Source organism: Alternaria arborescens (assembly GCF_004154835.1).
Source record: "Alternaria arborescens strain FERA 675 chromosome Unknown contig_21, whole genome shotgun sequence".
Lineage (NCBI taxonomy): Eukaryota > Fungi > Ascomycota > Dothideomycetes > Pleosporales > Pleosporaceae > Alternaria > Alternaria arborescens.
This window is the reverse complement of record NW_021167876.1, coordinates 37,196-50,974: the sequence shown is the minus strand read 5'-3', so window position 1 is coordinate 50,974 and position 13,779 is coordinate 37,196. Positions and strand designations below refer to the sequence as shown.

Sequence of the window (13,779 nt, the reverse complement as noted above, 5' to 3'; positions counted from 1 at the left end):
CTCTTACTTGCAGTTACAGTGTTTGAAGGTCACTTGGTCACGCCGTGTCTATATTCGACCTTTCTAGGCTTCTCTTGTGCGTTCAGGGTTTCTCGGTATGAGGCTGTTAGTGTGTAGCAAACTCTGTGTATCTGACTATTTATACTTTTCCACATGAACTGTTCTAACCCGTCAAATAAGAACACGCAAGCTCTCACTCCACATTAGATAATAAAAAATGCCATCCGCTAGTTTACCCCACTGGTCCCATGAACGATTACAGCGTAACTCTCCGAATAGCAGCATAGAAGACAGGGAACAGTCAGCACAGCCAGCACCGCTCCTATATCGGAACGGTGATTTCCAAGCAAGTATGTAGCAAACGTTTGCTATATCAAGTAGGAGACTTGCGTGTTGGTACGAAAATTTAAGAGAAATAGACACGCTAAGGACCGCTATGGAAAACTCTTGGGAAAGACAAGAAGACTGGAGAGAGAATAATCAGGAAATGAAAAGAATCATTTATCGCCTGGTGGTTGAGATGGAAGAAAGGGTTGAGGAGGGACGTTAGGAACGGTGGAAGTCATATCTTCAATACCTGGACAATGACGGAACGACAACAAGGAGATGATAGCACACTGGAAGGACAATACATTTTATGAGTTGGACACATGACTTTCGTTTGTACTTTGATAACTTCATGTGCTCTTGTTACAAATCACTTGATGAAAACACGTGTCATAGTTGCTCCATCCTCTTCGCTTTCTTCTGGCTATGTGGACAATGCATGAGTGGCGCATCAAACACTAAGCTTTTTGAACGCTTTTTCTCCAGCGCTTCCATATAAGTAGTGACTGAGCCCAGAAATTAGAGTTGCTAGTCAACTCTATACCTCTTAAGACATTGATCCCTATCTACTTTGGCTTCACTCAAATTTCGGCATTCATAATGTCCAGCTCTGATTACAATCACAAAAACCTAAGCAACTACAAGCGTTTTGCTGAGTTTATGCGCGACCAAGAAGCTATTATGGACCGAGAGGAAGAACTCCGGCGGCATGAAGATCAGGAACGATATGAAGAAGAAGAATCAGTCGTGGAAACCTCGTTCCCGGAATCAGCAGTATCCCAAGAACATCAGGTAATCTATAGCGAGCTGCCGCTCCGTGGAGATACCTTGACACTCCCAACCCTTGTACAGCGTCAGGCCGACACCATGCATATTACTTCGACGGGTCTTCACGACCGCGAGGTGTTTGAAAACATGATCACCTACAGTTACCGTACTAGAAGTACCCCTCAGCTGAAAATAGTGACTGGCGAGCTCACGCATGTACTCAATACTCTCTACATCAGGATAAATGGTCTTGAGAAGTTGAATACTGATCTCTCGGACATGTTAGAAAATGCGCATGCTGCTTTTATCTTGGAGCGTCAAGGGGGTAGACGGCTTTCACCTTCTTCTGCGAGTATTTAGAGGCCTCAAGTGGGGGAATCTCCTCAGGAGAATTAAGTGTAAAGAAGGATTGGCAGAATAAGCATCATTACCTTCTAGATATCAGAATACACCGCGATGATTACATATTCACTGTGTATCCGAACACTTTTCAAACGTTTCTCCTATCTTGGGTGTACCAAAATCTCGACATAGCTGTGTCCTAGCTCCTTAGTCATGCAGTCGTGTGGTCAACTCGTTAATTGGCAGTTACAAGTGGTAGTAAGAGTGGGCAGTCACACGTCGTTTGCATGATATCTCACATGGTCCACTATGAACGTCCCCTGTTTGCTTCAAACAACAGGAGTAAGTGAAAGTCGTTCGCTTACTGCTTGTGAAGCAAACCCCATATTGTTGTCGTCTAGTGTGGTTGCTGACGAGGAGGTCTTTCAGCATGAGTATAACTCTTCTAAGATCTTTACGAATTGCCTTATCGACACAATAACACTTACATTCTGGAAAGCCAACATCTCAAAGATCTCTGCAATAATGAGTCCTTGCGAGATACCAAAGAGAGGTCAAGAACAGTATCCTCCAGCACCATCTGTCGAGGTCGATGATGTTGCAGTCGAGAACGACAATACCGAGGGGTTTCGTCAAGACACCATCGACACATATTTAGCCTACGAACGAATGGCAGGGTTGCGTCTGGATGCCGAGGAAGAAGAGAATATGAATGATGCCAGTCCCGATGATTCAGAATCCACTGCTGAGGGGTATGAACACGATGAGCGTTATGAGCTACCATCACTGCCTTCAATCCAATTTCGTTCTGTAGTGGCTGGGCCACCACAGCGTCCACAGGCTCCGCGTCAGTACAGTGCAGTCCCTGTACCACCACCTCCCACCATCATCTTGAAAAACGCTTCGCATACCGCCCCAGTCGTCTCGCTACCCGTGACCGAAGCCGAAGCTTGGTCTCAGTTCCTTGGAAGGGCTCCTGGAGATTTTGTCCCACGTCGCCCACATTATTGTCAGCCAGGACATGCCTCCACCAATGGCTACTTTGAAAGCTTGTACCCGAGAGGCGTTGTATCAGATGAATATGTCTATAGTCGCAGTGCTGGAGGTGTGGGTCATATTACACGTCCTCGCCACGCCATGCCAGCGAGGAACTGTGGACCGAACGGACGAGTTCCGATTGCTATGCCACGTGCTGTCGATAGGGATCTGGCTCTTCGAGAGGAACCAATTGAGCTATTCGAAATGTGGGCCGATACTTTCAGCAGGAGTAGAAGGATCGAGGAAGACGTAGCGACCTTGAGAGAAAGACTTCGCTTGCTGCATCAGTTTTACTATAGGCCGTATTTTATGATGTGAACATGCGTATGTCGCGGCGTCCATTTTTCGCTTCGGCAATACTTAGAGCATCATTTGCCAATGTGATGCCGGCGGGCGTTCGCTCATTCGTTTGTATTTGTCCGTTATTGACGCATCGTCATTCACACATGTATCTGCTGTAGACCCAGGAACACTCCTTATCTGTAATTCATTAGTATTATTACTAGTATAGCATCGCCCGCCGCAGAAACCCCACTACGCACCAACAATGTCTTACTACCAGAGATCCAGCGCATCGCCATATTATCTTCCGCTTGATGCCCAGTCATACCAGCACCAATATAAACGAAGCACGTCCGCAAGGGCGCAAACACAAACTTCACATGACTGGGTGTGTATGAGCGATAATCTTCACAACGATATGCGAGCGATGATGGAGGATATGAAGACAAGGAGGAAGCAGTGGCAAGAAGAAAGAGAGAAAATGCGCGAAGAACGACAGTTGGGAGATGCCTGATGATGCGAGGCCATCGTTTGAGACAGCGGAGTATGACATCGGCAGTAGCTATTTGGGCCAATGTGAGATACTCCGTAGAATGGCATGGAACTTCGGCAGGTGAGCCAAGTCTTCCATGTAACTTGAGATACAGTGTGAACTTCGTAACGATATATGTAACAAGATCAAATCTAAAGCTGATGATCCTAGCATCTAACGGTGGTAGAACAAGAGGCGGATTATGTGAGCCGATGCTGTATTGGCAGCAGAATATCATGCGTCGAGGTTTCCCCATGTTATAACCAAGTTTACTCACGGAACACCAACATTTGGAACATATTATGATGTCGCAGAAACCGGCGATCTATTCGTATACGATGTACTGTTGTCTGACGAGCATAACTAGAGAACTGCGACCAACGTAGAGAGTACGAGGTCCATAGTGATCAGCGTTGCCAAGATATATTGCGGGTATTCGCAGAATAAGCGTGATTGAATGAGAACGTGTTAGACATATGTGCTATTCGTCTCCGGTGGCGATATGGATCTCAGTATCTCTTGCTGTATACAGTACCAAACTGATAGGACAGCAACTAAAGCAGGTGTGAGAGATCAAATGCGACGTAATCAGGTGTAATCTGGTTAGCATTAAGCAGCGGAGTGTCAATTGCGATCATTTGGAGAAGGAAAATGTCAAGAGTGAGGCGAATAGGGCAGAATCGCGGACATTTGCTCCGCATACCAAACGTTAGCTCTTCACTTGTAGTATTCGGATCGCTTAGGCGTACTTTGTGGTACATCCGGCAGTGTAACACAATAACGATAGTATCGTTACCCCACCCATATGTTGAGTAACGATACATCGGCAGTTTGCCTAAAAGAGATCAACACGGGAAACTGTCTCCCTTACCAAAAGAATGGTGAACGCCGTTAGCAATACGTGTTGCGTCTCGCATAGGCTTCGAATCCTCCAAAGTAATGCACAAAACCTGTCGTCCCGTGGCATCTCAGTACAGCCGATCGTCAACGTACGCGTTCATTTTTGTCGTGGTGGACGCGGTTGCGTTGTTTGCTCAATCTTGTGAGCTGTCGGCTAGAGTCATATTACGTGGCTATGGTTCCGCCTGCGTCGGGGAGCCCGCGTAAACGAAGGATAGCTTCTTACAGCAGAGCACTCGCGCGCTGCTAACGCTGATCCATCATTGGTAGAACGCCACGGATTCTATGGATGTTCTAAGTCAAGGCTCACGATACGAAACGTTTGAGTGGCACTGGTGACCGTGAAGCCAACTCAACTCCCGCTGTATGGGCAAATCCTGCTTCCAGCACACGTGGAGCATTCTGTCTGCTCCAGACATGTTCCAAGTGTGGTATAAAATCAGTTCATGCTCACCCGTCCTCTTCTCGCGAATTTTCGCATATCATTCTACCTTCATATGTTGCTTCGTTTTGTAAGATTATCGTCTTCTTTTATTGAAGTCACCTCATAGCAATGTATCAGATGGCTCCTTACAGGCGACAGAAACGAGGTTTCGGGTGGCAATATGACAACTACCCGGCTTTTGATATAGCAGCAAACTTCGGTGGTGTGGGCGGATACGGGTGGAATAGCGGCTTTGACACCCAGTACCACGACCTGCCGGGCACTGTCGAACAGGCAACACGATCGCATGTAGAGGCACAAAACGAATTTGAAAAGGCAAAGGGAAAACATGAAGAGGCCAAAAAGAAGTACGAAGAATGCGAGAAGAAGGGTATGTCGCATCCATACGAACTGCACGTAAGGCGTAGACTGATCATACCGCTTTTCCAGTCAAAGAAGCAGAAAAAATGCTAAAGCTTGCGAAGTATCGTGCTCAAAATTGGTGACATGAATGCAAGCGCAAGCATTTATCAAGTGGCTGCTGGCAGCACAAATGCTAGTGTAGGCGAAGATGGGCCTATCGGTGTCTGGGATTCCAAGGAGGTGTTATGAGTGCTTTTGCTTCGTTCTGTATGATGGACATTTGGTGTACCTTGCGAGGACTCACGAAGCCAATTCTAGGCCGGTTGGAAGTGAGGATGTGCGCTGCAATCCAAGTAGAGTTTAACTGAAGGCAATCACAATGGCCATGCAAGCCAGCCCAAACGCGAATAAAGCTTCACGAAACACTGCAGCGTGTCGTAGACAATGCCCACATAACAGCAGTTGTGGTATGTAGGTGTGTACCTCCTCCGTTTGGCACGGCATGTCGTGTTGTTCTGGGTGTCATCGTGGACGATGCGTCGCGCGTTTGGATCTCCCTTTCGTTTCGTTCTTTGTTGTTTGCAGAAATCCTGTGTTGTTCAACTCAGCTCTCCGGACATATAACCACTAAATGAAGGCTCGTAGCGCAAAATACAAGCCTAACATCCATCCCATCATAGCACCACGAAATCACTCAACATGACCGCTCATGCTGCTTCGACTGCTCGCGCGCCTCAACCTTCCAAAAACACAGCTTTATCTGATATACGACCCGCATATGATGAAGTGGAGTATGATTCTGAAGCTGAAACTCTGGTTGGGAATGAGTCTGATGATGACGATAATGCTCACCTGGCATCGGCCAATGATCAGCCTGCAGCTAGCCATGGAACTGCCGGGTGGCCTTCAACTAACGAGCCCGGCGCGTCTATTCAGAACAACATAGACGAATCGATTCGCGTAGAAAAGGCAAAAGAGACAGAAGATGCAGCCGGGCGGTCTCTGTCGCTCATTGCAGGTGCAAGACGGAAGCGAGATGAGGGAAAGTCCTCACTCTTGCAGTAAGAGTGTATGGCGTCAACCTGGTGCGAATGGTAACTCCACAGAAAGTATTGGAGAGATCGCATGTGTTAGAGGCGATGGGTATGCTCATGCAGCATTGGTATGGTTGTGGAAAGCAGACGGTGAAGCGATCGTTTGCACGCTCATGCATGTATGCCAGTGACGTCACTGCGGTGCCGGCTCGGCTTGTCGTCTCGCGTCGCGTCCTCTTGAACAGATCATTGATACCCCTTATCATTATCTTCCCCGCCCCATCCTCCTCTAATTCAATCCCGCCTATGCACAATTACAAAGCCAAACTCAACCTTTATAACTTTTGGCTGAGCTTCGTCGAGCTACACGACCAACTTAGTTCGCGTCACGCGTTCCCTAGTCAGACGGTTCCGTTGATTTGAAGTATCCCGAAATCCACGCATTTGGATACTATCGCTCGCTGCTTTTTATCGTTTATAATTTCACAGGCTGTTGTAATACGATGATCAATGCTCACTACAAACTTACTTCTGACCATCTATGGACGTTATCCGGAGCGCTGGCGCCCGAGACGCCCAAGGACGTATGCTCGGGATTCACAAGCGAGGCGTTCTACAGCAAACTACCCATCATACCTGCCCGACTATTCGGCCACCACTTACTCTCTCGGCGTTACTGATTTCTCGATCTTGGCAGTGCTCGTTGCTCCCAATGATAGATGTGGGGAGTGGCTTGGCACATGCAACAACGCTATCTCGCAGCGATAAGATATACTGAAGCCTTTACCCCACTTTTCCGCGAGGTGAATCGACTACAAGCTATGGCTATGGCTTCCTTTCCGGTGATAGCCTCATGCAACGAGCATACCAAGCATTCCCAACTCTACGGCAGTCTCGGAACAATCGCCATATGTATGAACAACGCATTGCATCCAACATTGCTTGGAAACCAGCGAAGAGAAGTAGAGAGATCGCATTCTAATACACCCAAGACCAGTACGGACAAAGGATTTGAGACCAAGTCTCGGACAGAGTATAGAAAGAACGTGGTCTGTTAAACGTAGAGATGGCCGGGCTGCGCCTTTCACCAGAAGCGGCCTGGTTGAGTGGATCCTATTCCCTACAGGCCCCCTACAAGGTATGATCACTCTTCTTATCATCTTGTAAGCCTGAGATACCATCTCTGTTCATTGTCATTGCTGTAAGTCAGTCGGGGCCTATCTGGTCCGCAATGATCCCAAGAATGTATAAAGCACAGGAGGAATATTGAAAACTGCCTATGGTCCCTCAGGTAAATCGTTGATGAATATGCGTTGCTCTTTCCTTACCTCAGCCGCTCTTCTCGGTACAGTCAGCTCTTCCGCTGTGCCCTTTCTTGGATATGATCGAAGAGTAGTGCGTGATTACTTCGACAAACGAATCGATAATGGAACGGCATATTCCTGCTTGGCAGAGGCTGCTACGACTACAGTAGCACCAAAGCTCAACCCATGGGTTCCCCTGACGCCGGAAGAGAATCTTGCTGTTTGGACTTTGCTCCATTCTCCAATGGCCGGCCTGAACCTTACTGATCCCAATGAGGCTGTACTAACAGACAACTACGTGTAAGTTACATATCAAATAATGAGGTCTTGCTAACAGGTACCAGGTTCTGGATAGATGCGTTACATACCAACAAGAGTGAGGTGCTACCGTACATAGACGGTGACGCAGCGATGCCTGCCAAATATGCGCGTGCTATCATTTTCGAAGGCGGGAAAGCTGAGCCAGACTCCCAGGAATACATGATTGGCCCTCTTCCAGTATCTTCAGAAACCACGATAGAGAAGTTGGACTATCTTTACAATGGCGGTGCTGGTGGTTCTGTGCCTTACAACGCCCGGTATTTTGATGGCCCAAGATCAAGTGCGACGGATCCACTCATCGCATCCATCATGTCGAATATATCAGACATAACGGCTGCTCTCTTCCAAGGAGGTGTATACTACGGATCAAGTGACGAAAGGTCGAATCTCTCGTTAACCTCCGGCACGCCCCTCTCTTTCGACGGTACTAGCGCATTTCGCAACATCATGTTCCGTTTTCCAGGTCCAGCAACCTACATGACACCTTTAGACTTCTATCTTTTGATCGACTGTACTGGCACTGATCCTTCTCTCTACTCGCTGAAAGGATTCGTTACAAACGAGAAGTTTTACCCCACTATCGCAGGATTGCGGGCTGCATTCGAGGCAGGCGAGCTTGCTATGGAATACGACCAGACTCTTGACGCAAGTTGGGCTTTAGTCGACTACAAGCCAGAGTTGGGTGTGCGAGACCTCGAAGAGCGTTTAGCACCAAGCACTCTTGAGATTGGTGGAAAGCGATACAAACTTGACAAGGAGAACCAATACGTTGAGTACATGGGTTGGTCGTTCTACATGTCATTCTCACGAACACTTGGCATCATGTTCTATGACATCAAATTCAAGGGCGAACGCATTCTATACGAGCTGTCAATGCAAGAAGCCACTGCGCAATACGGTAAGTATTTCTTTTATCACTCATAAGATAGAAGCTGAGTACCCCAAGGTGGCAACCAGCCCAAAGCTGCTAATACAGTATACCACGATACTTACTACCAACTTGGTACTGAGATGGGAAGCTTGGTGGAAGGCTTCGACTGCCCATGGGGATCGACATTCTGGAACATCACTTACCCATCCTACAACACAACGCGAGTCAACACCAACGCAATTTGCATCTTCGAAACCGACATGAATTTTCCTCTCTCACGCCATCGTACAGGTGCATCCAATGACTACGGCTTCAGTAACCTCGGTAGCGTGAAGGGCGCTGGGTTAATCGTCCGCGCGATTGCAACTGTTGGTAATTACGACTACATGTTCGACTATTCCTTCCATATGGACGGCTCCCTTGAAGTAATTGTGCGTGCATCCGGGTATCTGCAATCTAGCTTCTACTATCCGGCACAGGCGAAGTTCGGACCGAGGATCCAACAAGCTACCCAAGGCTCACTTCACGATCACATTGTTACATACAAGGCGGACTTTGACATAGTTGGTGCTGCCAACTCACTTCAAGTGTCGGAGTTGGTAGCTGTCAACCAATCTCAGCCATGGTTCCCCGAGCTCGGCGAATTCGAACAAATGGAGATGAACGTCACATATATGGGTGAAGAGCAACAGTTCAACTGGGCTCCCAACAACCAGGCCATGTACGTCGTGTTGAACCCAAATGCTACGAATGCCTGGGGTGAGAAGCGCGGCTACCGTCTCGTACCTGGCCGTTCTGACATCCACCTCTCGACCCTCAACTCACCCTGGTCGCTTAAAAATTCCGAGTTTGCCAAGTCGCATCTTGCCGTTACACGCCAGCACGACAACGAGCCTTTCGCCAACAGTGTCCAGAACATCAACCTCCCTTTCGCACCGCAGCAAGACTTTAGCAAGTTCTTTGACGGCGAATCAGTTGAAGCTGAAGATTTGGTTATCTGGTTCAATCTTGGCATGCATCATTACACTAGGAGTGAAGATGTACCTGTGACTTTGTACACAGAGGCGTATTCTAGCATCGTATTTGCGCCACAAAACTTCTTCGATAGGGCGCAAGATGGAGATTTGCTCAATCGTAGATGGATCGAGATCGATGATGATGGAAACATGACGTTTAATGCATACGGCGTGGGGCTCGATGTTTGCCCGATTGTCCTTGAGGAACCTACGGCCCTACTGGGCGGTGTTGGTGATATGTAGGACAGGCTAATCTCGAGGGCAGAAGAGTACGGCTGCCTCAACACCCGATTGTTGGCGGGAAAGTTTAATGTAAACGATGTTGTACGTCATAAGCCCTCTTGCTACAACAGACACCACGTATACCGCGTTCTATTAGGCTTCGGTGGTGTCATCAATCAACGGTATGCAGAGATCTGGCGCCGACTTTGAATGAACTCTTCCATATGTCGAGAAATTCTGACGTGATGAGCTGCCACATGTGAAAAACTTAGGCTGTTATGAAAATCCTTGGGAACATTCTTCACTATGTTGTATGTCAACACACAGCGGCAAGTCTCTCAAGCTTGACACAGTAGAACTGGTGCTTTTCTTCTCTCCCCTCGCAACACGCACCCCATCCTTACCGCTCATCATGTACCTTCCGTTAAATACTGTCATTACGGCTACAAGCCTTCTTGCCGTCTCCCGACTCAATGATCTAAACCTTGCGACAAACAATCTACCACTATCGGCCTCTTCCGCCACTTTGATAGCCCGTCAAGACGAGGCAAAGCCGCCGCCACCGCCTCTTGTTACATCGATCCAGTTCGTTACGTCAATAGCTCTCATAACTTCAGAACCGACTCTCACAGTTATCGTGACATCAACTAAACCTGATACCTTATCGCCGCCGCCTACAGTCCCATCGACCACAGCAGAAACGCGGACGAGTAGTGAACAACCACCCACAAAACTTAGCACTACAGAGCTGTCTTCTCCAATTTCCAGCACTACTGATGGCATCTCTAGTACAACATCCACCGGAACATCAGCAAGCACAGCTACCACTGTCCCAACCCAGACTTCACATCCAGAAGCAGACGCCGGACCCTGGCTAAGCGCAGGGAAGATCGGCGGAATAGTCGTTGGCTCCGTCTTTGGCCTCATCATCCTCGGCCTCATCATCTACACTCTTCTCGCTGCTTCCCGTGGCATCAACGTATGTAATTGTTTCGGCGGCTGTTGTGGCAAACACCACGACGACGATGAAAATGGTCGCGAACGTTTACCTTCACGGTCAGACGACACGTATCCGCGTCCGGATGTCCTTCATTCTGGTCCTGGAGAGGGCTACAAGGCTTATCGTCCTGCGCGCCTGAGTGGAGATAACCCACCTGTTCCACTTCCCCTGATGCTGCCGCAGCAGATGGAGACGCAGCAGAGACGCGCGGGGAGACTGCAGAGGGGATATCGGGGCGTTGAGATATAGAAGGATCATAAGTTTGTAGAAGTTATCTAGACGATAACAATGGCGTGTTATCTGCTTCTCCACCTTCGCGCAACGTTAACATGGATTTTCGTTACGTTGACATTGCATTGGTGAGTGATGTAGTTCTTTGTTGAGACTTGGTTGCGAGTGGGTGCTGGAAATTAGTTACTGGACGTTGAAGCCGTGCAACTTCGTTATGTAGACACGTTTCTCATGTTCATGATACCCAATCTCGCCAATGCCGCGTTATTCACATAAACAGCCTACTTGGGTTTTTGTGATAAACACGGAACAGCCAAGTGTTATACATCCATTTCAGTCTATCATTATCCACCCACAAACTATTCTCTAACCTTCCCACTGCTTATGTCGATTTCCACAAAGTCATGCTTCCCATCCTCTTTGATCACGCGACTATAGTGTGCAGGCAGTTCGGATGATGAACGCGCACTGCGACTATCTCCTATGTGACCGCCCTGATGGTCATCACCGACATATGGTGAAGGACCGCCACGAGAATGCTCATGGTCTACGAACTCGATAGTCTTGACTTCACCCTCGGTACCTTTACGCCGTTGGGCTGCGCGAGCCTTGCGCCATTTAAGTCCAAAGAACAACAATGTGTAAGCGATGGTAATGCATAGAACTGCAGTGCCTATGCCAATGACGATCACAAGGGGCTGGTCAGGAGTAGAACTGGGCTCGGACCGGTCGAAAAGCTTCGCGTGGGCGAGTTGCGGCGATGAGAAACCGGGCATCTTGGACATGTTTGCTGTACTTGCAATCTTGGTTGCTGATGATGTATGTGCACTGTCAGCGGTGGTCGGAAAGCTATTACTACTGCGTGTGTTGAAGTGATCTGTCAGATCTGCTGGTGAAGTTATGCAAAGTCAAGAAGCTTTGAACTGCTTTTCAGATCAAGCGAGTGTTGCATCATGTACTTGAACAATGTCGTCCGTGAATAGTGTCGTGACTCTGTTGTCTCCATATACCGTGCGCCGTTTTTATTGCGATTGTCCAGGAACAGCGAAGCGCTACGGAAAAGCAATTCCATATGAGCCGCAGTCGTTCGTCCACTCGTGTTATATTTTCGTAGCTAATGGCGCGACCAGAAAACCATTGGTCATTGCATCGCTCTTCCAAACGCGTAGTCTGCCGTCCATTTCCCCAGGAACTTTCTCCGCGTTGATCATTGTTGAGAAGATTGACTAGGTACGCCCGGAGGCGCACCGAAAGTGTGGCGGGTGTATGCAACGCTGCGGTGTCGCAATGCAGATCACCCGAGTGAATGCATGTCGGGGATCATTTTTTGGCCGTGCCACGAGCCCAGAGCCAGCCACTGTGTCGCCCAAGCGTCGCGTCTCATGTATATTTCCCGCATGTTAATAAGTGCAAGTCGTCGAACTGGGAGATATCCTTTGCAGTGCTCCAATACGCCATGCGGAAAATTTGACTCTACTGACGTGTCGCTACTCCTGTCTGATCAGCGGTGGTGAGGTGGTTGGACGGATTTAGACAAAGGATTTCCATGCGCGGATGCGGAGTGCATGTGGAACCAGGCTAATTTTGGTCTCGGAAAACGCCACCGAGGTGGTTACGCGTCCCTACGTCATTAGCGAGAACCTCACACCATGCATCGCAGCTGCGATGTTCCATGACACCAAGCGAATGCGGCTGAACTCGAGGTTCACAACAAAGAAACATGAAGTTTCGAGCTAAAGCACAATAAGTGAATGGTGTAACAAACATCACAGGTGAATTGAAGCAAAGCAGACGGAAAATAGCCCAATGCGGACAATATTGTGGGTATTTTGAATGTTTCATTGAAATGACTTATTATAAGTTTATAGACCTACTGGATATTCTCCAGTATTGCCGAGAACCATTCCTATCCCGCAAATGTCTCATAAGAGACGAAGCGTGTTCAGCTCGTGGCTGATGTCGCTAGCCGATGAAAGAAACTGTCGAAAGAGACTTTTCATGTCCGGAGTCGAAGGAAGCCCTTGCAGGTCGAGCTGCTTACAAGAGACCAGCGATGGCGAGGAGACCACCAGCGACGGCACCCATGGCGGGGACGTTGTTGTAGTCGGCGGCACCAGTAGAGCTGGCAGCGGCAGAGCTGGCAGCAGACTTAGCAGAGCTAGCACGGCTGGCGATAGCGCTGGTAGCAGATGCGATCTCAGAGGCACGCGAGCCAGTAGCAGTGGAGGCCTCAGATGCAAGGCTGCTGAGGACAGAGGAGGCGTCGCTCTCGATGGAAGAGGCGATGGATGAAGCACCAGAAGCGGCGTCGCTGGTGATGGATGCGACACCAGAGCCAATGTCGGAGGTGATGGAGCTGACGACGGAGCCGATGTCAGAGGGGACACCGCCTACGGCAGAGGTGACACGGGAGATGATGGAGTCGACCTGGGCGTTGGCAACGCCGGCGGCGATGACAGCGGTGGCAATGGTGGAGAAACGCATCTTGATGGTGGTGGTTTGGTGGGTTTGGTGGAGTGGGTAGAAGTTAAAAGTAGTTTGTTTGATGTGGAGAGTGTGTGTGAGTTGTGGATGGGGGATAGAGGGCAGGGCGAAGTGAGGGCTCTTATACCAGGTGAGTGCATAGCAGCTAGCGTGCTTTCATGTCGCCATTCGCCATAGCCCCAGCAGCCAGCAACAAACACAGCGGTCGCAGCCCTTGCTCGGTTGCGCCTCCTCCACATTTTTTAGCCACGTAATGCAAGGAAATAACTGGCCAGTGACGCCACATGGCCCGCACTGGCCTTGTGCTTGACTAGATGCGG

General features: G+C 48.8%; 8 protein-coding genes across 8 annotated transcripts; 6 read left to right on the top strand and 2 right to left on the bottom strand.

The window, feature by feature from the left end:
- Positions 1-927: 927 nt before the first annotated feature.
- Positions 928-1,455, top strand: AA0111_g8367 (hypothetical protein; the record flags this gene model as incomplete). Its single annotated transcript, XM_028654806.1, has 1 exon — positions 928-1,455. The coding sequence occupies one exon, from the start codon at positions 928-930 to the stop codon at positions 1,453-1,455; it is 528 nt and encodes a 175-aa protein (XP_028503938.1).
- A 507-nt stretch (positions 1,456-1,962) lies between these two features.
- Positions 1,963-2,793, top strand: AA0111_g8366 (hypothetical protein; the record flags this gene model as incomplete). The annotated part of the gene is made up of 1 exon (XM_028654805.1): positions 1,963-2,793. The coding sequence occupies one exon, from the start codon at positions 1,963-1,965 to the stop codon at positions 2,791-2,793; it is 831 nt and encodes a 276-aa protein (XP_028503939.1).
- A 1,949-nt stretch (positions 2,794-4,742) lies between these two features.
- Positions 4,743-5,087, top strand: AA0111_g8365 (hypothetical protein; the record flags this gene model as incomplete). The annotated part of the gene is made up of 1 exon (XM_028654804.1): positions 4,743-5,087. One exon carries the CDS (start codon positions 4,743-4,745, stop codon positions 5,085-5,087), a length of 345 nt encoding a protein of 114 aa, XP_028503940.1.
- A 588-nt stretch (positions 5,088-5,675) lies between these two features.
- AA0111_g8364 (hypothetical protein) lies at positions 5,676-6,041 on the top strand (the record flags this gene model as incomplete). Its single annotated transcript, XM_028654803.1, has 1 exon — positions 5,676-6,041. The coding sequence occupies one exon, from the start codon at positions 5,676-5,678 to the stop codon at positions 6,039-6,041; it is 366 nt and encodes a 121-aa protein (XP_028503941.1).
- Positions 6,042-7,318: 1,277 nt separating this feature from the next.
- On the top strand, positions 7,319-9,765 carry AA0111_g8363 (hypothetical protein; the record flags this gene model as incomplete). The annotated part of the gene is made up of 3 exons (XM_028654802.1): positions 7,319-7,614; positions 7,659-8,533; positions 8,582-9,765. 3 exons carry the CDS (start codon positions 7,319-7,321, stop codon positions 9,763-9,765), a joined length of 2,355 nt encoding a protein of 784 aa, XP_028503934.1.
- A 391-nt stretch (positions 9,766-10,156) lies between these two features.
- On the top strand, positions 10,157-10,993 carry AA0111_g8362 (hypothetical protein; the record flags this gene model as incomplete). Its single annotated transcript, XM_028654801.1, has 1 exon — positions 10,157-10,993. The coding sequence occupies one exon, from the start codon at positions 10,157-10,159 to the stop codon at positions 10,991-10,993; it is 837 nt and encodes a 278-aa protein (XP_028503935.1).
- Positions 10,994-11,334: 341 nt separating this feature from the next.
- AA0111_g8361 (hypothetical protein) lies at positions 11,335-11,760 on the bottom strand (the record flags this gene model as incomplete). The annotated part of the gene is made up of 1 exon (XM_028654800.1): positions 11,335-11,760. One exon carries the CDS (start codon positions 11,758-11,760, stop codon positions 11,335-11,337), a length of 426 nt encoding a protein of 141 aa, XP_028503936.1.
- Positions 11,761-13,012: 1,252 nt separating this feature from the next.
- AA0111_g8360 (hypothetical protein) lies at positions 13,013-13,459 on the bottom strand (the record flags this gene model as incomplete). The annotated part of the gene is made up of 1 exon (XM_028654799.1): positions 13,013-13,459. One exon carries the CDS (start codon positions 13,457-13,459, stop codon positions 13,013-13,015), a length of 447 nt encoding a protein of 148 aa, XP_028503937.1.
- Positions 13,460-13,779: the final 320 nt, after the last annotated feature.